At 41.1% G+C, this 22,039-nt stretch overlaps 1 protein-coding gene across 3 annotated transcripts in view; it reads left to right on the top strand.

Annotated features, from left to right (window-relative positions):
• The first annotated feature begins 1,792 nt into the window (after positions 1–1,792).
• PDE10A (phosphodiesterase 10A) overlaps positions 1,793–22,039 on the top strand; it is a 358,481-nt gene continuing 338,234 nt past the window's right edge. For 2 of the 3 annotated variants that reach the window (XM_050316279.1, XM_050316278.1), the window contains exon 1: positions 1,793–2,329. Coding sequence is in view for 1 of the 3 variants with exons in the window: in XM_050316277.1 (XP_050172234.1) it covers positions 3,358–3,448 (91 nt within the window). In the remaining 2 variants the exon portion in view is untranslated. The other variant, XM_050316277.1, reaches the window with a different exon arrangement.

The following is a 22,039-nucleotide window of genomic DNA, read 5'->3' on the forward strand; positions in this document are numbered from 1 at the left end:
AAAAACCTCCACAAATCATTCACAAAAGTAAACACCTTGCTCAAAACAGACTATGTAAGAAAGCAAGCATCTGCTTGCTGCTGATGATTCGAAAAACTCCCCCTTTACTACGCAGCCAATTTTACCAAAACCTTGTGTTGAAGATTATTGTAGCAGATATCTCAAAGGCCACCGTGAATGCCAAATTTAACATTCACACAAGCAAGAGTATTTATGCCTACTCTCCATGCTTGGCAGTCCTGTTCACTGCCTTTTCCTTCTTACCGAGATAAACTTTGAAAAGAAGAAGAACCCAGTATCTTGTGAGTGCTTCCAGGAGACAGTGAACCTGATCTGGGCTTGTGATACCACTCACATCACCGGTATCTACAGTTGTTCCATCAAAGACTGGCTCAGTGGTTTGGGCAAGTAGCCACTTACTGCATGTAATCACTTGGAGACCAAACAAGCCGTGCGTGCCCAGGGCAGGGCAGGACGCAGAAGGAAAAATCTGGACACCAAGTGTAGGGCTGGGGATGGAGCGAGCAGTAAGCAGCATTCGCGGAGCACCTCACAGAACGGACCTGGCCACACCAGCTGGGTGGGGATGCCCAGCCTCAGTCACCCAGCGCCGCGCACCCCGCACGAAGACACCCGGCTGGTCCGCGATACCCCGGGACCTTCCCCGCCGCCCTCCGCGTCAACCCCGGCTCTCCTCCGGCGAGGGCAAGGCGCGGAGAAGCAGCTGCCCGGTTTTGACCCCGCTCGGCTGCAGCCCAGCCCAGAGGCAGCGCGGCGGCAGCGCGGACACGCGTGGGCCGGAGCAGCCGGGCGGGAGCAGCGGGGCGAGGCGCTGCCTCCCCCGCGGCGGGGCCGGGCGCGGTGCCTGCTGCCGCCCGGGAGCCGCACGCTGCTGGCAGGCGGCGGCGGGTTCCTTCAGCACCCGGGCTGTCATTTCCAGGGCAGCGGCTCCCGGCAGGAAAGGCCCCCCCGCCGCCCCTGCGGCGTTTGCGGCGCCCGCGGGGATTGGCAGCCCCGAGGTGCGGCCGCCCCCGCGCCCGGCAACACACCCCCCGCCCCCGCCGCGGGCTGGCAGCGATCGGGAGCGCGGCCGCGCTGCCCATCTGCGGTCAAACCCGTGCCAGTGTGAGAGTGTGACCCCCGCATGAGAAGGAGACGACTGCTCCGCATAGGCTTTTTATTTTATTTTATTTTATTTTATTTTTTTAATTTATTTCTCATTTCTCTGTAAGTACCTTCCAGTGCTAAAAAAATAAATAAATAAATCATTGCAGCCTGTACAGCGAGAAATTGCTACTTAGGAAGATCTAGCCATACACCATAAACACTTCAGCATGTACCCGAGCCGAAATAAATTTGGAAAGATGGGGGGGAGGGCACTTTTACCCGGCTTTCATCAATGCCTGCTTGAAGAGAGACAGAAATAATTAAGAAAAAAAAAATTCCTCCCCTCCCCCTGCCAGCACAATCATAATACATTGAAATTTCCCAAAGTCTAGTCAGCTGCAAAAAAATAAATGTTTCTGGAGCTAGAGGATCATGTTGTAGAAGCGTGTGACTGCAAGACCTAGATTCCTTTCCCTGCTCCCCCGTCTATTTCCTTAGGTCTTTTTTAGCATTATTATTTGTTTTGGGAGGGGAAAAATCATCTTCGCTTCAGTCTCTTGCTAGAGGTCCAGACTGCTTACGTCTGAGCGCCCCTTATCATTTCAGTGAATGGCAATTGCAGCCTTGGTGCTGTTATAGCAATGAAGCTACAGACGTCATTGCCTCCTGTTGGACGTGAGATGTGTCCAAGCATCAGCCCCTTTTGCTTAAGAAAAACTCTTTAACTTCCACGCAGCCGACAGGCAAGCTTTTCTAAGATCCTGTGGACCCAACGTTGTATTGATAGAGTTATATCTTTTTATTTATATATACATATACACATACACAGGTGTGCATGTGTGTCTGTAAGTATGCATAGAGACAGAAATAGATAAATTAAAACCGCAGCTATATTGCAAGCTCCTCTAAAATTTCCTGCTCGTCAGAGTAGCTCTCTGCATCGTTTTGTTAAATACAGCCCGGCGGGAAAGCCATCATCAATCAATTTCGGGTAACAAGGAAGACTTGTTGAACACCTTGTTCTCCAGACCCCGGGAAGATGCTGGGCTGCTGGAGCGTGGAAGAGCCAGGATTGTGCCCTGAACTTCACCCACTTGGCAACAGCTATTCCTAAACAATTTCCCCTCTCCTCCCCTGCCTCTTTGCCTCCCGGACTGAGAATCTGCTCTTTAAAGTTGATCTGGAGGGGAAAGCAGAGACGAGCTTGTGCATAGTTTGGAGGGTAAGTTGTGTTCTCGCCCCCTCCTCCCTCCCCCATCCCTACCCCCCCGCGAATAAATACCCTCTATCAAGCCTTGCTATCCGCCCGTAAAGGAGGCAGGTCGGGGGGGACGGGACGGGATTCCCCCGGGGGAGCGGCACATCTTGCTGCCAGGACTGAAAGGGTTACACAGGGAGCGAGAAAGACCGACCGAGCGACTGCGGAGGTACTGACTTCACGGCGGAGTTTGCAAGGTGCGAGTTACCGGTGCCTCTTGCCAGGCTGCTGCGGCGCCGCTCCCGTGGGTGCCGGGTGGGGTGGCTGCAGCCCCCGCCGAGACCCCTGCCCGCCGGCAGCCTCCGGGGAGCCGAGGATCCCCAGCTCCCAGAGCACATGACCCCTGCAGGGAATTTAGCCTCCCTGCACCTGCAGGCTCTAGTCATCCCGCCTTCTCTGCTCCTGTTTTATTTTTTCAGTCCTCTGATTTCCCCCTCATCACCGCCACCTCTCCACACACTAACCCCCCCACCCCCAACTCCCCCCATCCATTCAGCTTTTGCCTTTTTATTATTTCCAACCTTTTTTTTTTTTTTTTTTTTTTAAACCAGAAGGAATCCCAACAGAGGAAAATAATATCATTCAGCTCCCTCCTTCCTCCCTCCCCAAATTAAAAAAAAAAAAAAAAAAGGCACCACCTGCTAACATTAGGAAAAACAACACAGGACTATTAGCTTTATCTTTAATTTTCCCTGACACACTCAGACGAATGAGCAAGGAAGAGGGAGACCTCAACCAGCCCCTTTAGACGTGGGGCTGAATTGATGGGATTGTGATTTGTAGGATTTCTGCACTTAGTCCCTGCCTCCTACTTGCTCTCCAGCCACTCCAAAGTCTCTTCCCCTCTCTTTAAGCAGCGATTTCTTTCAATCTCTCTCTCTCCCTCCCTGTGTCTCTCTCCCTCACACTCTCCCTCTCTCTCTACATACACTCATCTCCCCGGAGAGAGAGAGAGAGAGAGAGGAGAAACTCAACTCCCAAACACCGACCAGATGTCGAAGAAACGCAAAGCCCTGGAGGGCGGCGGAGCCCGGCTCCCCCCCGAGGACCCCAGAGCCTGCTTTGGGGCCGGCGAGGAGCAAGGTAGGGTGGCGGAGGCCTGCAGGTGGCAGGCCGGTTGGCATCTGGGAGCCCACCGCAGGGACGTGTCGGCCTGGCTGGCCTCCTGCAGCCCACCGGCACTGGGGTGACTTTGGCGTTTAGGCCGGGCTGCTCCCACCACCAGGGTTAAAAACCGCAGGGCTGCTCCCACCGCATTGTCACGGAACTTGTGAGAGGGGAAGGGTTACGGGGAGCAAGGGGAAGGGGTGAGGGAAGGAGGTGTGGGAGAGTGGCCGAGGGGAATGGCAGGTCTGCCAAGCGGTCCAGACTCCCTTTCCTACTGCAGTTTGTCACTGGCATAGGCATAGCCACACTGCCTCATTGATTTGTAGCTTGTGTAAATCTGTTTGCAGTGCGCTCCTAGCTTGGGCAGCGAATGAGCTATAGGCACCTAATATATGTGTTGTGGTTTGGTGTGGGTCCAGTTTCCTCAGCAAGCCCCCATCCCTCGCACTATTTCAGTTGTGTCATGTTGGGGATTCAAACACTGCCCTTGTAGTGTGCACTTTGTATCCAGCTAAAGTTGGTTTTGCTGTAATTTTTGAGTTCCAAGTGTTTGTGGGGAAAGCTGTTCTGTACTTTTTGACAAGATAATGCGAATGTAGCAGCTGAGTGGTGTAAAATCAGCTATGTACACAAGTGTGAGGGAGTTCTGCAGCCGAATTTCTTGTTGTTCAGCCAGCCCAGTGGGTTCTCTTCCTTTGTGATTATTTTAACGAGATGGGCCCATAAGAGCCAAGCTGAGCTACAGGGCTCTGGGCTTGTAGCTGTAATGCAGAGAGGAGAGGAAAATACCAGTTGGTTTCAGAGCAGTGTTGCAGGCTGTTGTGAATGGCTCTGGTGGGAGATGGTAGGTGTGTGGTGGGTTCAGATGACGATGTATGTCTCTGTGCATGCTCGAATTCAGAAACATGGTGCTTTTGCCTGGGCAGGTGTACACAGAGCACAGAGGGATGGAATGAGTGTGTTCTTCAACATGGAGTCTGTGGCCCTTTTTGTAGAGGATGTGAAGGATCCCAATGTCACAAGTCACCCAGATCATGAAATTCCCTTGCCACCATGGAAATGCTTTTTGCTAGGAAATGTTTTGAGCACAGTAGCTGGTGTGCTCTTCTGGTTTCATCAGAAAGGAGCACTGGTAGTAATTCACCATCTCAATAGATATGGTTTAGGGTTTATGTGGTTGTTTGTTTTAAATTGCTTGGTTCTCCCATAGGAAAATAAGATTCATGTTCATATTTTCTTGTAATTTCTCTGCCTAAGACTAATCTTGACATGGGAGGGACGTTTTCAGACCCTGTGAATGACTTTATATGCATGACAGTATTCAGTGTTTTTGCAATGTGGAATTTTGCTGTTGCTAACCTGGAAAATCTTACCCCTTTGTCAGCAATGGAGGAGTTTAAATACAGAAGGGCATTCAGCATAGATCTGAAAGTTTGGTATAGATTACATGTAATTTTATTTTAAATATATGCCAATATAGGTGGTGTAGAAGCACCCTACACATTATTGTGATGCAGTGATGTTACCTGGTCTTAATTTTTTAAATATCTTTTTTTTTTAAACTCCACAATAGTATTTTCCATAACACTTCTGGTTATGTAACAAGAAACAGAAAACAAAATATAACTTTAACACAGAATTGCTTCTTTCTTGATTTCAGTGTGTACGAATCAAATTAAATGGAAAGTGAAAAAATATTTAATAAAACATTAATGTGTATCTAAAGAGAGTACATAGGTATAATTTTCCTCATAAGGGGACACAAGGTATTTTTAAAACCTGTGTTTACACCTAGATAATCCAGGCTTGTGTCTTTTCTGACACAGTAAATAATAAAATTAGATTAAAAATATAGTTTTATTTCTGATGTCAAATTTATTTTTGTGAACTTTAGTTCTATTTATTTTCTCCCTCCTATTCTACAGGAAGGAATGTTGCTTGTTAATTACATTGTCTGTGACTACGTAACTGTAGAAACCACTAAGAGTGTGTAATGTATCACAACGTTGTAGGGAATGTATTTTTGTGTGAGGTGGTGGATGTGAGCCTTTCTTAAGGCATGGGATGTGCAGGTAATTTTTTTGGATTAATCTGAAGCATTGCACGATGAAGCATTTTGCTCTTACAGCAGGTTTGTTAACCTTTGTGGAGAAGGCGTACTTGCTGGTGTGGTGGGCAAGTGTGTAGCATCTGCCCAGAAACATGGAAAAGCCATGTAGTACCTGGGTTTTAGCGTCAGAATGTGTGTGCATCCGGAGCAGGGAGGAGGGGAAGGAGGAATGGGCATTAGTAAACTAGGGAAGAAAAACAGAGAGCTCAGATTTCTGGAGGCTGCCAAATCCTGTGTTCCTGCAGAAGTAGAATGTGGAAGCCCTGCTGTCCTCGGCTAATGAGGTGACTTGGTGACAGAAGCATGAATGTGTGAGAGCCTGGATCCCGGTCTGCCATCTTATGTTTCTATGTCACATGGTGAGCTGGCAGCAAGTGTTGAATCTCAGACCCTTTTGGGCTCTGCACTTCTGTTTTTAAATCTTAAGAGGGTGTGGACTAATTCTAAGTTGCTGTAGACTGCGTTCGATATTTGGCCAAGTGAAGTGTGCGCTTGCGGAGTTTCATTCAGCTCTTGTTTATCCTCACTTGGTAAAGCTGTGGGTGGACAGACACTATGTAGGCCACAATACAGATTTTTTTTAAACTTCCTTGATGTGCTTGTCTTTTTATTCTCCAAAGTATTTAATGAAGGACCCTGTAATCCATACTATAACCTTGCTTTTATTATGCAGTCTGATACTGTACGTTTCAAGCTTTACTGGTGTGGAGAGGAGGTAAAGGGATGAGACTATTTTGCATCTCCCACTTTCTCAGCAGCGAGACCCTGAACCCGTGTAATTCAAGGCACTTCACTGCTTCAGTTTATTAGGAGGTGAGCTTGTAAGGCTCATTCCCATAAACTCTGGAGATACAGTGGCATTTCCATGGAGAATTCAGGTTTTTACATGAATTGAATTGCCCTTTTCTTTCCACTGATTGTGCGTGAAGCCTAGGGTAACTACAGTGGTTTATTTGCACCGCTCAAAGTGTCAGAAATTCCAGCAAAGCTGATAAGGTTTTAGCAGAGAAACCAGCTATGGTTGTTCAGTGTGATATCCAGCATGGAGAAGGTGGTATTTGTCTGTTGAAACTCAGCTCTCTGCACTGCCTCTATAGTCAGGAAGCAGAACATTTCTAGGGATCAATTCATCTCTTCCTGAAGAGGAAGTCTACCTTTAGTCAGCCGAATCAGATCTGAAAAGTGCTGTTTCTGCCAACTGAATATAAAGGTAGTCCAAACATCTAGCATGGATGTAGGTAGCTGTATTTCAGCAGATGACTCCTGACTTTTGACCAGATCTTTCAGGCTTCAGTGCAAGTCAAATGACAAAGATGTTTTTCAGCTGAATTTGAAGCAGAGGTCTTTTCTTCTGGCAATAACCCTTTTTCTCAAAATTGTAGCACAAAAAAATGGAAGAAGGATCCTGTTTCTGTGAATTACCATTTCTGTGAATGTGTTGAAAGCTAGTGTGGAAGATGTGAAAATGGAGGGTGTTGGTTTAAAAACAAACAAATGAAATGTGGACACTTCTCAGGACCAAATGCAATATGATATTGTGCCTTAATTATACAGTAATGCTGCTCACAGTTATTCAGCAGTTCTTGAATATAATGCAATACATTATTTTGGAAATTTTCTTTCTGAGATTTTTGAGCATGATGGATTCAGGAAAGGAGGAATCTCTAAATTCTTGTTGGACTGCTCTTTCTCTATTTGGATTGTGTATGAAAATAAATAAAAACATTTCTTCTTCCGCTTCCCATGTGGTTCAGATGGTCTCCATTGTCACAAATATGAGTGATAGTTGAGAATTTTCTGTGCTTTACAAAATCGGTCTCTAAAGAGAGAACTGTTGTGAAACTCTTCCAGAGGCAAAGTTGAACTCCTGTCTGCCCAAGAGTAACTTTTAAGACATGTTTACTTTTTTTTTTAAATTCAATGGGACTGACAGTGTGCATAAAAGTTAATCATGTGCATAAGAAAGCATTTTCAAGATTTTGACTGTCTAAATTACTATTAGTCAAAGCCCTCTTGAGGGTCACTTCTATGCAAAGGATACTTCCCTAGTAATTACTAGGGGGAGCAGTTTGTACTAACCTATTCTCTCTGATTAACTCTTGATGATTTGTGTGAGTGCTTAGCATTCTAGTTTGTCTTGAAATTTGGTATTAAGTTACTGATTATTATAAAATCCTAATTTGGGATCATCAGACACAGGAAACGAAGTTCTGTCCTGTTATTGAAGGGTTACATTGATGTAACGGAAATTGACATTGAACCAAACTTCTGAATTACAGTTTTCCACATAGTTGGTCTTCCTCAGTGCAATTAGTTACAGTATTTACTCCATTTGTTGTTTTGTCACACAAGTGAATATTGGGATTCCTTTGAGTTCTGAACACTGTTGTTGATCTTCATGTTTCCCTGACACAGGTAGAAAAGCAAAACAGTTCTTCCCTTGGCAGTTCTTGACTCATGAGTGTGATTTGAAGCTTCAGTTGCTCTCATACTTACATTTCTCCATCGTCTGTGTCCTGACTAGTATTCTTTTCTTTCCACTTAGCTTCTGCTCCCTGAAACAAACAAGCCCTCTCTGTCTCTGGATCACACTCTGGAAGATCTGGCTAATCAGAGTAAGATGTTTAGTGACAGAGGCTTATGCATTTGTGAGGGCATGGGGAAGAGAAGGGAATTACTGTACAGCTTGGGTTTTGTGCCGATACTGTAATAACAGAAAAAAGTGATCCTCTCAATTCAGTTCACAGGAAAAAGTTTGTGTCACCAGCAGAAAAAAAAAAAAAAGTTAAAAAAAAAAGTTAAAAAAAAAAAAAAAGAAAAAAAATTGCAGCAACAGCTTTTCAAGGGTTTTGTTAAAGGAAAAGAAACCATACTTCCCAAAGCTGATTAGCTCAATGGTTACTGATAGTTTCCTGTGTTAGATTTTTATTTTTATATTTTTTACCTCTTTCTTCAGAGACACTCAAGGATCTGCCTTCCAGATACTGTGAACGATATATGGGGTCTAATTTTTGGTTTCAGAGGATCAAATTCAACATGATGGAAAACCCAGCAATTTTATCAACCCACTTTACGTTGTGTGAAGCTGCAAACTCAGTATGCTGGCAGGTTGTAAAGCTAAGGAGAATTCAAAATGTTTGGGAAGCGAGATCGGGGGCAAGGTATATATGCTGTTGTTGAAATAGCATTGTAAGAGCTCTCTGGCAAAGATGTTTTCCTTGGGTGTTGTTGCTAGCATGTCTTCCCATCCACTGTTCCATAAAGACTGTTGAGGAGCTTTTCTGTTCCTACTTTTTCTGTTTCCCACATTGAAACGTATACTAGTGTGCGCCTAGGTATAAGTTTATGAGCCTTGTTTGAAGTAAAATACGAAGGCTAATGCTTGAGCATTGTGCTGAGTAAGTGTTTCCATGTAGAGGGGAGGACTTTTCTCTCCAACAGTGCAAGACTGCCTAGTACGTCTTGGTCTCAAGCTGCTGCTAGCAAGACATGAGGTCACTATATGCATTGTTTCTTTTTGCTTTTCATAGTCACTTTCCTCATTCTGCAAATAAATAAATGAAGCTGCTTTGCTGTTCCTAGTCGGCCAAGGAATGCATATCCACCCTAACTATGAAATGTATGAGGGAGGGTCCTGGTCTCTCTTTAACGTTGTTCACATTCACCTGATCACACTGTGTTGGTAGGAGGCTGTGTTTTATTGATGATACCACCTTGCCATGGGTTTCTGAACATATCTGTGCTTCTCTGTGGGAAAGGAGGAGAGATATACAAGGCAAGTGACATGAAAATGCAAATGTACGCATTTTTTAAAGGCACTGTGTTGTTTATATATGAAAATAGAGACTTTAATCTCTAATGAAGCGTCTGTTAATTAAGGAAGTCACTTTGTGTTTTCACCTTGTGGCCTTGAAGTTTCTGTACTGTTTGAGCATAATCCTGTTTTTAAGTTACTAGTGATAATGCAGAAAGCTTGGCAACTCAGTGAGCAACAGTTGTGACTTTATGCTGGAGGAGGAGAAGAGAGATGCTGTCTGGGTTTGATGGGCTAGAATACAGTTGCTTTGTGTGTTTATTACTTCAGTCACAGTGTGATGGCTAATAATGTTGACATTTAAGGTGTACCCACGCATTGGGCAATTGAGCTTGTGCTCCTAAGTTCATTTCTAGTACATCTGCTTAACATGTGGAATGAGCAGCTGTATTTCAGGTGTCAAGCTGTATTAAAGCCAACCACACTGTGTTTAGTTGAGCACTGTACCTCATTTGAGAGGCAGCTTTTATATAGATAGATTCTTACATTGTTTTTCAGGTAGTGTTGGGCCCAAATATAATACAGGAAAGTTAAAACCAGGGCAACTCAGATTAGAGGAGGAGCCGTTATACATGATAGCAGTATGAAACAATGGTTACAACAAATGAAAGAGGAAACAAAGATAATCCTCAAACAGTACTTAGAAAGCACTGATAGACATCCAGCCTTCAGGGGAAGGATTACTTAAATTTAGAGATGAAGGTAGGTAAATCATACAGTGAAGATGTTAAGGCACCTGGAGAAGGCAACCTTTGCATGAGAAGAGACTAAATGTCAGAAGATCGCTAACTTCAAGAATAGCCCTTTTTCATAGTCATGATTATGCATTTTTCTTAATCTTTATGTAACTGTTAGGTTAGTGTAACAAATCAGTATCTATGCAAGATAGGCAGTTTGACTGTTCTGTTTGTGATCAGGTTGGCTTTCTAGGCTTTGCCCATGGAAAGTTTGTTTTATTTTTCTCATACTGTTTATTTGCCTGCATTATTTTTCTGACATATTTCCTTTGGTATGGATACAGCCAAGATAGGCTTATGCTGTCTATAATTATTATTCAGGCTTTGCAGATCTGCTCTGTATGTTGTTAATCACTTCCTAATGTTATGTTTTGGAACTAAAGATTGCAAATTAGTAAGTTCAGATGGTAGGCCTCTGTTTTAACTGCCAGTGCAAATTCTCCAGCTGTCTTTGGGGAAAAAAGTTAATAACTTACAGGTGACTTCAACTTTATGTGACCTTGCCAGAAACAGGACTAGGAAACAATTGAGTAAGTGGCCTTTCTCCTGCTTTACAGCTCTTTCGTGCCATCTGTATAAGACTACATAAGTACTTCTACTCCTTTTCAAAGCCAAACCAGAAACATGTTCCCAGAGTCATATCATGGCGTGTCTGGGAAGTGATTACCAACAGCTGAACATGAAGAGTGTCCTTAGTTGTGCGGAGTGAGCTGTGGACAGCTCTCTCTTCTTCATTGATCTTCCTTGATTTCTTAAGAACCTCAGTAACTTGGAAACAAAAAAAGTGTTATGCAGGCCAGTTTTTGCGTTTGTTAACTCAAGGCCCTTGCTTTCAGTGTTTTGGGGATATTGGTGGATTTTTTTGTTTTGCTTTGTAATCTTCTCAGTCTGAGATGAACTGTAGCATTTTCTTGCAGTGGAACCTCTGATTCCAGGAGATGGTTCTGCAGCCTGTTTGGGGTTTTGAGGCAAATCATGTGGATTGCATTAGATTCTGGTCATGATACCTGAAATAGGCTAATTCTTAAGATCCAGATACTTTTCTGCAGAAGGTCCTATTTGAATGTTGGTTGTCGTTGTATTACTTGTCCTTTGACTTGCGTAGCCTGTTAATTTTAAACTGTATATGCTTACCTTAGCACAAGAAGTTTGAAAATACTTGGGATTTCAGTGCCATATGCAAGAACAACATGCTGAGATTTAGGCAGGGAGGTGCACGTGAGAAACAACTATTTGACTAGACGAAAGGCCTATAGTTGGCAATGGCAGCATACAGCTCTCCAGATTCAAATCCACAAAGGAAGACAGCTGTGACCTGGTCACACACCTTCCTTTGCCACATCTTGGGGAAGGAGAGACCCACTGCAATTAGTCTGCATAGACAGCAAAAAAGCTACCGGTCATCATTTTTTCCTCTTTACTCTGTGAAATACAAAGCCACAGTCCTGACCACTGGCAGCTAGTGCTTCCAAAGAAACTTAAATGTATAATGCTGCACATGCAGCCTTGGAAAAGATTTTCGTGAAGATGTGAAACTTCTAAATTCAAGGAGTGGGTGGATTAACACTGGGAAGAGACCAATATACATATTTATGCTGTATACAACATTTTTATTGGGTTTTGAAGGGCCAAAGCATCTAGATAATCTTTTATCTAGGCCTATGAAGCTAATGATGTAAGTGGCTTCTAGTATGCCACTGTCACATTCTCACAGAATGCTTTTGACAGATGCCATTCCTTCTGTGACTGCAGCCCAGGCATTGGGTGTTCCCAAGGTTTTCCTTGGTAGTACTATGTCTTGTTGCCTTCTCTGTATATCACTCCCAGGTAAGTGGACAGTAATTAGGAAAAGGTTGTGCCTCACTGGTGCTTAAAGGCAGAAGATGTATTATACCTCACCTTTTTTAAATCATTAAAGAATTATCACAGTAATTTTTGGTGGGGAAAGTACAGTATAAGAAGTGGTAATCCTAAAGTATTACATATTTTTAATGTGGGATTATAATAGGCTATGAAGAAAAGAAGAAGAAGAAAAAAGTAAAGCTTAAAATAAAGGAATATTTAATTTTATTCAGGAAACTTTTTGGCAAAAATCCCCTGGATCTGCACAGAACCTACAGATTTAAGATGTCTTTGCACAGCCAGAGGCTGAGATCATGGCTGTCTAACTACAGTTGGATATTCTCATATCTGCCAAGTTTAGCCTTAAATAAATAAACGAAAAAAAGGTCATGCTTCATGCTTTGTTCAAACTCTTGAAATGTTTCTAACTTAATATTCTGGAGGATAGTGACCTCCCTTTGAAAATTCTGTTCTCCTGCTTAAAATCCTACATGGAACCAAGAAGGTAGCTGTTTAAATGAAGCCATGAAATGTCTGAAGGTGCTTTCAGGAATCCATTAAAATGACCCTGGTCAAGAAATATGCCCTACTTACTTCCAGGAGTGCAGTAAAGTCAATCACTGGAAATCTATTAGTTGCGAGCAATTGCAAGCACGTTACCCAACATTAACCCACAAAAAAGAAAATTAACACAGTTAAGAGTAGTTCTTGCCAGAGAAAGATGAACAAATAGGAGCAGAAGCTGAGTGGGAAGCTTCTAGCAGCAGGAGGGGGGAACTGTAAAGATCATCTGTTCAGACGTGCTTTTTCACTTCTCCCCCCGCAACTCGCCAGGTATCTCTCTCTCTCTCTCTCTCTTTCTCTCTCTCAATTTTAAAGACACAGATGCAAATATACCTAATTGCTACTGTGAAATCTGTAATAAGAATCAACTGGCTAGGAGGCAGTTTTCAAGGACCACTGTGATTGAGGGTAATGTTTTTACAATGAGGTCATGTCCAAAGGCAGCCTCAGCTGATGGCAAGCTTGTACTTTAGCTCTGAATAAGCACCTTGTCTTGCATGGTCCCTGCTCCATAGAGCCTGCAATCTAATAAATCTGGCACACACATACAGTGCTGTATTTTTAAAATTGCTCATTTTATGGTTTTTGGGGTTGGTTTTTTTTGTGTGTGTTTCAAGTCACTGAACTCTTTCTTCTTTATCTCCCTCTATTTACTCATCTCTTCTCCTAGTACTTCAGCAAGCCGGTTTTGTGCAGAGTAGTTTTTTTCAACTCACAGAAATACTATCAAGTCGTGTGAAGACAAACATGAGATCAACGGAAGGGAGGCAGCAAACAGTATGTGTTTTCTGGTAGATCTGCAAAGAGAATCACAGAATCACAGTTGGAAGGGACCCACAAGTATTATCGAGTCCAGCTCTTGAGTGAATGGCCTGTATGGGGATTGAAGCCATGATCGTGGCATTATTAGCACCATTCTCTAACCAACAGCAAGTCTAATCTGCTTCCTCCTCCCTTCTCCTTTATTTACCGTTTTCTGATACTATTTCCCTTTTCCTCAGAAATGCCCATCTCTGTTCAAGTCAGCTCCATCTCTGCTCTGTGACAATGTTGCCATTCAAAGGGCAGGATGGAATATGGAGCATGTAGGTGAGATGAAAGTACCTGAAGTCAAACAAAACTCAGGCAGGATTTGGTCAGAATGTTTTGCATCAAGACTTGTAAGCCAAAAAGCGAAGTAAAAATGTCTTGCCTGGTTGAGGTATGTTCATAGTCGTGGCAAAACACATAGTGTGTCCTGTGGCATTTTTTGACCTCCGAAGCAAGGAGGTCTGTTTTCCAATACATACAGACTTAGGTCTTTGCAAGCTTATCAAGGCTAAGCTTGAATGACACCAGTTAGTTTATACAAATTAAAATGTGAAATAGCTCATGGTTCATTCTGGTATGGTAAGATGGCTCTTTCCACTATGCTACTGTTTGAGGGTGACTCTTCTCCACTGAGTTTAATATCCCATTTCCTTTTACTAAAACCAGAAGTCAGTATTTTTAAAAGTAATTATATTAGACATACAGAAATTCTTGTTTGATCATCCTTTCTGCTTGAAAATACATTTCTTCAAAAGTAATAATGATCTTAAATACTTTACTCTGCTGTGACAAATTTCTCCATTAGCTCCAAAAAAGAGAAGAGAAGAAAAGGTCATTCACTCACCAAAACATGCTTCTGAGGGTATTTAGAGACAACTTTTGTTTACTATCAGGGAGTGTTGTTTTAGTGTTGTTTCATTTTTTCTATCTTTTCTTCTGCCCACTAAACATAGTGGAAGGGAAACAAGACCCCCTTGGTAATTATCAAGAATGATTTCCTGTTGGAGTTTGGTTTTTACCTCATTTTTTTTTGGTTTGTTTTTGTATTTTGTTTTGTTTGGGTTTTTGTTTGTTTGTTTTTGTGTTTTTGTGGTATTTTGTTATTTGTTTGTTTGTTTTGTAAATTGTAAAAAAATGTACTAAAATTTTGTAATTTTTTTTGTAAATTCTATGCAAAGGAATTTAAAAAAGATAAGGGGCTTGGGTAAGTATTACTGAGGAGGAAACCATGAAGGCTATCATAGTACAAGTTGTGTTTGACCAGTGGAGCTTTTTGCTACTAGTTGTGGTGGAAAGTAAAATGTGGAGGGTTTTTCATCATGGCTCTCAAAACACAAGTAGAATTTGCTTCATTACAATAAATTAAAAAATAAAGATTTTTACACAGATTTATTGAGAGTAGAAATCCAGGAGGAGATTCTGATCAGACTTGACTTTGTTTTACATCTCCCTCCACCATGTTTCTAGTGTTTCAAGTTTCTTCCCTTTTAGTTTTTCTGTCTAAAATGATCCTTCAAATTCTCTTATGGAACATTGTCTGCGCTTTCCTCCTCTTCAATTGTTGATGCCTAATTTAGAAAATTCAAGTAAGTGCTACAGTAACATACAAGCTAATGATTTTCTTTAACCATTTTCTTCCATCCTCTAGATGTATCTGGAATACCACATAGTACAGAAACTTCATTTTGAAATGACTGCTGGGCTGCACTATATAAACTCCATAACTACTTGGATATCAGTTGGAGATAAAAATCATGTCAGGTCATCACTGGAAACTGCTGGCACAGCTCTGCTTTTCAGTAACTCTTAGTTCTCTTAAACTTTCTCATTTTATTAGAAAATAATAAGAGACATTAAGTAACTCCTCATCTACTTTACACCCTCGCATAAAAGGAAATGCCACGGTGGTGACGTTAGAAGTGCTGTTGAACTGTACAGTTGTGGTACCGGGGGTTATTAGAGATGGAATGTGTCTGGAGCATGGCGTTTGTAGAACTTCAAAAGTTATTGCTGAAGTCCTGCATAAGTTTTTAATATTTGTAATGATATACCTACACAGTATTAACACCAGGTTAGGCTTATGGATTTTTTTTTTTTCTTGTTGGGGTTCTTGTGGTTTGTTTTGTTTTGTTTGTAAGTAGTTTTTGTTACTTAACTGCCAAGTTATGCCTCAGAAGGCTCCACTTATTTTTATTTAAATTATGACCAGACATGATGGGTCTTACGTTATCATGACCAGCCCTTCAGCTGAGCTTGAAAGCTATTAACATCTTCAGCTGTTTCAACAGCTGAGTGAACTTGACAAAAGCAGATATTCTCTCTCTCAGTTTGCTAATCACTGAGGAGCACAAAGACATCAAGGCAATGCTGAACAGTTCCAAGTGCTTCTTTTGCTGCCTATATGTTATTGTAGTTGTACACATCTTTGTTCATTTTGTTTTCTTCTGCTTTTTCAGCCTGGTAAAAACTCTTCTGCCTTATCCTCTTTCTAATCCACCCTGTTCTTCAGTCTGGTAAAAACCTGTTCTTCTGCCTTGTCCTCCTTCTAATCTACCCTGCTCTTCCTAGAATTTGCTTTCTAGAGCATGGTCATTTTGTCAGATCTGGGACTTGATGAAGAGTGGAGTTAAGGAGTGAAAAATGAAAGAGAAAAGAATTTTGGTGTCATCTCCATCTCATTCTGCAGACTGAATTCTGCTATTTCTTATACTGTTGTTTTCATTTGGGCTTTTGTATTTTAAAATAAGTTAGGAGTTTGTCAGATAGCAGAAGATGAGACATGCCTAGTCCAAAAAAACTGACTAAATTATCCTGGTGGAGCAGATGATACTTAGTGTAAGTTAAAAGTTGAACTGAAAGAATAGGGGAAATGGTTACAAGAGCAGAGTGATACATATAGGTATATATATAAAATATATAAATATATATTTGTAATAATAATAATAATAAAAATAATTTACTATACTTGTCAAGTCTGAAACCTCTCTGTGAAAAAACTGCTTTTGTCCTTTATTTCCTCTTACCTCAGGATTCCTCAGCTTGACTATTGGTATTGGCTAACAGCAGGCCATAAATTCTCCACCTGTCAGAAGAGATACTTCTAGTTGCTCGAATTTGTAGAAATTATTTTTTTTTCTTACTACTTTAAGATGATTTCTACTGGCCTACCACAAATGATATAAAATTTATAATTTTAGATACTATATTGAAGTTTAACTTTGTTTTCCAAATCTAAATTATTAAATGCAATACTTTGAATTTTAGTATAGCTAGGTATAGAATTTTATTTCTGCAATCAGCGTTGTCCTTGCTGTCCAACTCCTGGCCCCACACAGGACCATTCCCAAGAGTCACACCATGTACCTGAGAGTATCATCCAAACACTTCTTGAACCCTGTCAGGCTTAGTGCTGTGACCGCTGCCCTGGGGAGCCTGTTTCAGTACCCAACCATCCTCTTTTCTTGAAGCAACCACTGCTCAGTGATAGTCATCCTCCAGCATATCCTAGTGCTGAGAGATAGTTCAAGTGAACACAACATAAAGCATGTCTCAAATGACTATTTTATTTAAAACCAAACCTCCCTGGACAAATATTGCATTTACCAGTACAACTGGGCTCTGCTTAACTGCTCTAGAGCAACAAATGGATGTTGTTTGGGAAAGGGCGTAGGGGATGAGCATTCAGCTAGTGTTCTCACCCTTGCTTGAGCTGGTGAGGGGCCTACTATGAATATTCTTGCTGTGATGTTTAAAGTGATTGAATTGAATCTGACATGAGACTCTAAGCAACAGTTATTGGAATAAATACTTTTGAATATAGCGTGTAATAAATAACCTTCCCTGTTTTTCTTTAATAAACTGTTATGGCATTCAAATGTCTTCTGTCGTCTTTTAATGAAGGTTTCACATTTGAAACACATTATGCATGTTGTGAGAATTCTTTCACTCCAGAAGGTGTATTACCCACATTATCTTTATTGTGAGTGGGCTTCTTTCTTTAATAGGAGGTGCAAGCAGCAGTGTTCTCTGCTTTAATATTTCTATCTTTATATTAGTATAAGAGTCAATCCTGTTTGAAAGTCTGGCTTCTGAGTTTTCCAAACTTTTTTTTTTTTTGGTCATCTGAGGAGATTTTCTTTTGCCTGCAATGTGGGTCATTTATCTTATGGTAGCTTGAGCATATGTTTTATTTCGAGGTTACTGACTTCTCCTGCTTTTTGTCTGAGCAACAGACAGTTAATATAAACAGCCCCTTCCCCTGGAAAATCCTTTGGATTGCCTTGAAGTGAAAGGGATTTTTGTTTGTTTGTTTGTTTGTTTTGTTGTTTCTTTTTTAGGGGAAGGGGGAGTGGGTGGGTTGGGGGAGGCAAAATTGTTTGGTTTTAAATAAAATAGTCATTTGAGACATGCTTTATGTTGTGTTTACTTGAACTATCTCCCAGCACTAGGATATGCTGGAGGATGACTATCACTGAGCAGTGGTTGCTTTAAGAAAAGAGCCTGTATTGATTTTGTTCCCTTGCCTTCATGTTTTCACATTTATGTAGGGATCAAAGAGGCAGGTTCTGTCAGTGGTTCATGGCAGGACAGTATTGGAAAAGACAAGACCAGATGCTTCTCAGCTTACATTATTTAGGTCTTATATCCTAAGAAGAGACCAAAGACAGCATGAGAAATTTTACCTGTTGTTTCCTGGCAGGCTCACTGAACATCTAAGTGCTAGATGGGAGGACTAGCTTTCATGGTGTTCCAGCAAAAAAGAAAGCTAGGGGCACAGTTGCTAGTCAATTCGTAAAAGGCAAAATGTTTTTTCTAAGTTTTGCTAACTGTATAGCCACTTGTTTGTAATTTTTAGATTGAAGTCAAAGAGCACAGTCTCTCAGCCACGTTTGCAAATGATCTCTCTACCTCTAGCAATCTGCTCCACTGAAATAGTTCCATTCTGTCCTTTTCTTGTTGGAAACATACACAATTTGTCACTGTGAAGGTTTTGGGACATTGCTAGCAATGAAGTAGTAGGGCAGCATTTGGGGATTAACCACTGTCCAATAATCTTTCATTTGCTAGTATCTCTCTATGGTGAAGCTCCTCTTAAACATCTCTTTCCTTTAAGACTTACATTCAAAGTGAATGTTTATTACAATAGCTTAGTAAAAAAGTCCCAACTAGAATATCATGGAGCTTCTTGCATTTGCTTCGGACAGTCCTCATACGATTTTTTTTTCACTAATAATTTGAAGAATCCTTGTTACTTGCACAAGTGTTCTGTCTCAGTTTCTATTAGGGCAGAGACACCAGCTGCAATCAGGTGAGAGGTGTGTGGTGTGAAATGTGGAAGAAGCTTGATAGGAAAAAATTGGATCTTCAATTTCACTGAGGCCAGGTGGTCATGGAGCAGATCCGTTTCTCTATCCCAGAGTCTGCTCATGCCGCTGCATATACTACTTGCTATATGTATGGAAGACAGGAAGTCAGTTCTAGGAGATTTCCTTTCAGCAAAGGTTGATATGCAGAGCTCTCTTACACTTAAGGTTTTTACTTGCCTAAATACTCCCTGTTTTGCACTGATGTTTAAAGTTTGCTGACTAGTCCTGCTGGAAACGCATGATTCCTAGGCTTTTGAAAGGTAATTTCTCCACCTGGATACTTTTCTTTCACTTGTTAATGAAATCATTTAGTTGCCTGCAGAGATTCTCAACAGGCTCCATTTTCCAAAAGAGGTAGGTGGACACCCTTCCCAAAGTCTTTGCTGTAAGTCAAAGCCCTGGTAAGTGACATTATCCCAATTGCTGTACAAATAGAAGTCATGTAACAGTTTCTTTTTCAAAGAGTATGCAGATCAAAAAAACCCCCAACCTGTTAAGAAAGTGAACATTTAGGTAAAGCTAGAATCTGGATATATGTAAGCCTTTTTTAAAGTGCACACCAACTTAGTCATCTTGAGAGGAAAGCTACAAAATATCCACTATCTGTTGGTCCCTTTCTTAGGAGTGGATGTGGGTATGCTAACTAGAAACTCTCCTAAATTTGGAGACTTTTCAGTATTAAAGAAAATAGGGTGAGTTTTGTGTTTTGGCTCTTGTCTCCAGAGAGGAATTTGCATCAATTCTGGTGTAAGCTCCTGTGTGGCAGTATCACCTGAGGGATCTCTGTGGTACAAAAGCTAGACATGGACTTCTATTCTCATCTGGGGAAAGAAAGAGCAGTGATTTACAGAGACATTCAACCCAGAGAAGTATTTTTATAGAGTTTAAACACCTTTGTGAGTAATAGCAACCTTCTGCTCTGTTTGGTGGGGGGTGGGTACTGTAACATTCCCTTAAATCCTGCAAGTACTTAAGCCTTTCTTTTGATCCTGTTCCTTCCAAGTCCAGCATGCTGCTTTCAGCAGCACTTTTGAAATCCCTAACATCAAGGTGGTCTTTCTTTATATTTCTGTGTTTTGTCCAGCCTGTCTTTTACACACTGAAACCAAAGTTTTCAGGCCTCTTTTAGGCCCCTTTGTCCTGAGACTGCATTTTAAGGGCTTTGCCCCAAACATTAAAATTGTACTTTCTTCCTTTTTGACTTATGAAGTGGAAGTATAGTCAGTCAAGGTTTTGAAGTGTAGATCTCTTTATTTTCTTCTAATGATTACTAGATTTTTTGAAAAAGGTTTTTTTTCTATGTGTCCATTTGCCTAAACACTCATCAATAAAAGAACAGTGAAGTGTGAAGTTATGAACAGTGAGGGAAACCTGTGGTGCTCACTGAACTCAGTGGGTAATTTGTGGTATGCTGCCCATTGCAGAACATGCCTTGGCCCTGAATATGCAATGTACAGCACTGGATTGCTAGAGGCTTGACTGCTGCAAAGAGTGGCAAAATAGATCCTTTTTCTATGGGGCATATGGCAGTGAAAGGAGAAGAGATGGAGTGGAAAAAGTTGATGTTAGGTAGGCAGTAGCAAAAACAATGGCCTATGTGTGAGGAGTGTGTTCCTAGAAAGGCTAGGTGTGTCTGGGGTGTCTGGGGCTGAGCTGGGGCATATTTGACTGGCTTGGGTTTGGAGATTAATAGTGACAGATGGTTCACATGGTCTTCTCATGCAAGAGAAGGTATGAAGCATATCTGTGTTTGTGTGAGAGAGAGCCAGAGCTTGGGAGATTGATTATGTGCGAGAAGCTTAAATGTGAGTGCAGTGTTTGTGTGCAAGCATGCAAAGACAGGAATGTTTGTGTCAAAGGATATGTGTGTGAGGGAACTTGTCTAGCTGTAAATATACACACAAGGGATGTTCTCATGTTGATGTTGTAGTAAGAGAGAGGACCTGAACATATTTGTGTAGGCTGATACATTTTGTTGTGATTTTTTTTTTTTTTAAAGCTGATGTAACTTGCCTTATTGTAAAAATATAAAAACTGCAAAGATGCATTTCCCTGCTGAAGTGTTCTTTCCTACAAATATTTTAAGTTCTTGAAGCATCATTAGTTTTAATAAAACATTCTGTCATAGGACATAAAAATTTCTCTTTTGATGTTTTAAAGTATGATGAAGCCAAGTTTTGCAGTAAATACCTAAGCCATAACATATAGAAGGCACTTAATTCGTGGACCATTACAGCATACTTCGGGTCATGTTATGGCCAAAAGCTGTGACTTAATTTACCCAAAAAGTATTGTAATCCCCTTGAAATGCACTTTTTTAACTCTCTTAGTGCTGTTGTTTTTTTTTTTTTCCTTAATGGTCTGATTATTTTTACAATAAAAAACAGTCAAGAGTATGCATTTATTGGGCATGAAGGACAAGAATCTGGTATTGCTGACAATCTGTCAGGAAATTATTGATCTATCCAGAATTTTCCAGTCATCTGTAAAGTATAAATGTGTGTATTATTATTATTGTTTCTGTTGTTGTACTTGTAGTATTTAATTTAGCTAGATTACTTAATGAATAAATATAAATCAAAATTTGACCAATACTTCTGTAGCTTAAAAATCATCATGAAGAATGATCAGGATTGTATGAAAGCTTTATGACTGCCTCACAGGTGTGCCATTCAGTCCGAATACTTTAGAAGAGCAAAATCAAATATATCAAATGTGGACAAACTAAGTGTACGTCTTAGCAAAATCATTCTTTTATTATTCTGTTTTCATGTAGTCTTTCTTGTGCATTTTATCATCCTTTTCAGACCTGTTGTGTTCCTTCTTCTCATTCATGTTCAGAGCATTAAACTCATTCTGGGAAATCAGGCATTCAGAAGTTGGTGGTTTGGTTTTTTTTGGGGGGGTTTTGTTTGGGGTTTTTTGTTTGTTTGTTTTTGGTTTTTGTTTTTCCCTTGTGGTTTGGGTTGGGATTTTGTTTGTTTGTTTGTTTGTTTGTTCTAATTGTAGGGCAGCTCTTGATGCATTTGCACATCTACAAGTTAACTGCAACGAAAAAGAAATCTATGAAAAATTGAAACTCCAATCTAGTGGTGACAGACTAGTTGCAGACATTAGTCTAGGAGCAGTTCACTGGGAGCAGGAAACCAAACATTTTTTAAGGATGGCCTCACTTTGGCTCTCAGCTTACTCAACACATTGTAAACTTTTTTATTCTAATATATATAAAAATAACATGCCAAGAACAGCCGGAGAGAGAGGTGCTGAGCATGAAGTTAGGCTATTCTCTTTTTAACTTATTATATAGTTTGACACGCTAGGGAA

This window comes from Myiozetetes cayanensis, unplaced genomic scaffold (genome assembly GCF_022539395.1).
Source record: "Myiozetetes cayanensis isolate MyiCay16 unplaced genomic scaffold, myiCay2020 scf2-11, whole genome shotgun sequence".
Classification (NCBI taxonomy): Eukaryota; Metazoa; Chordata; class Aves; order Passeriformes; family Tyrannidae; genus Myiozetetes; species Myiozetetes cayanensis.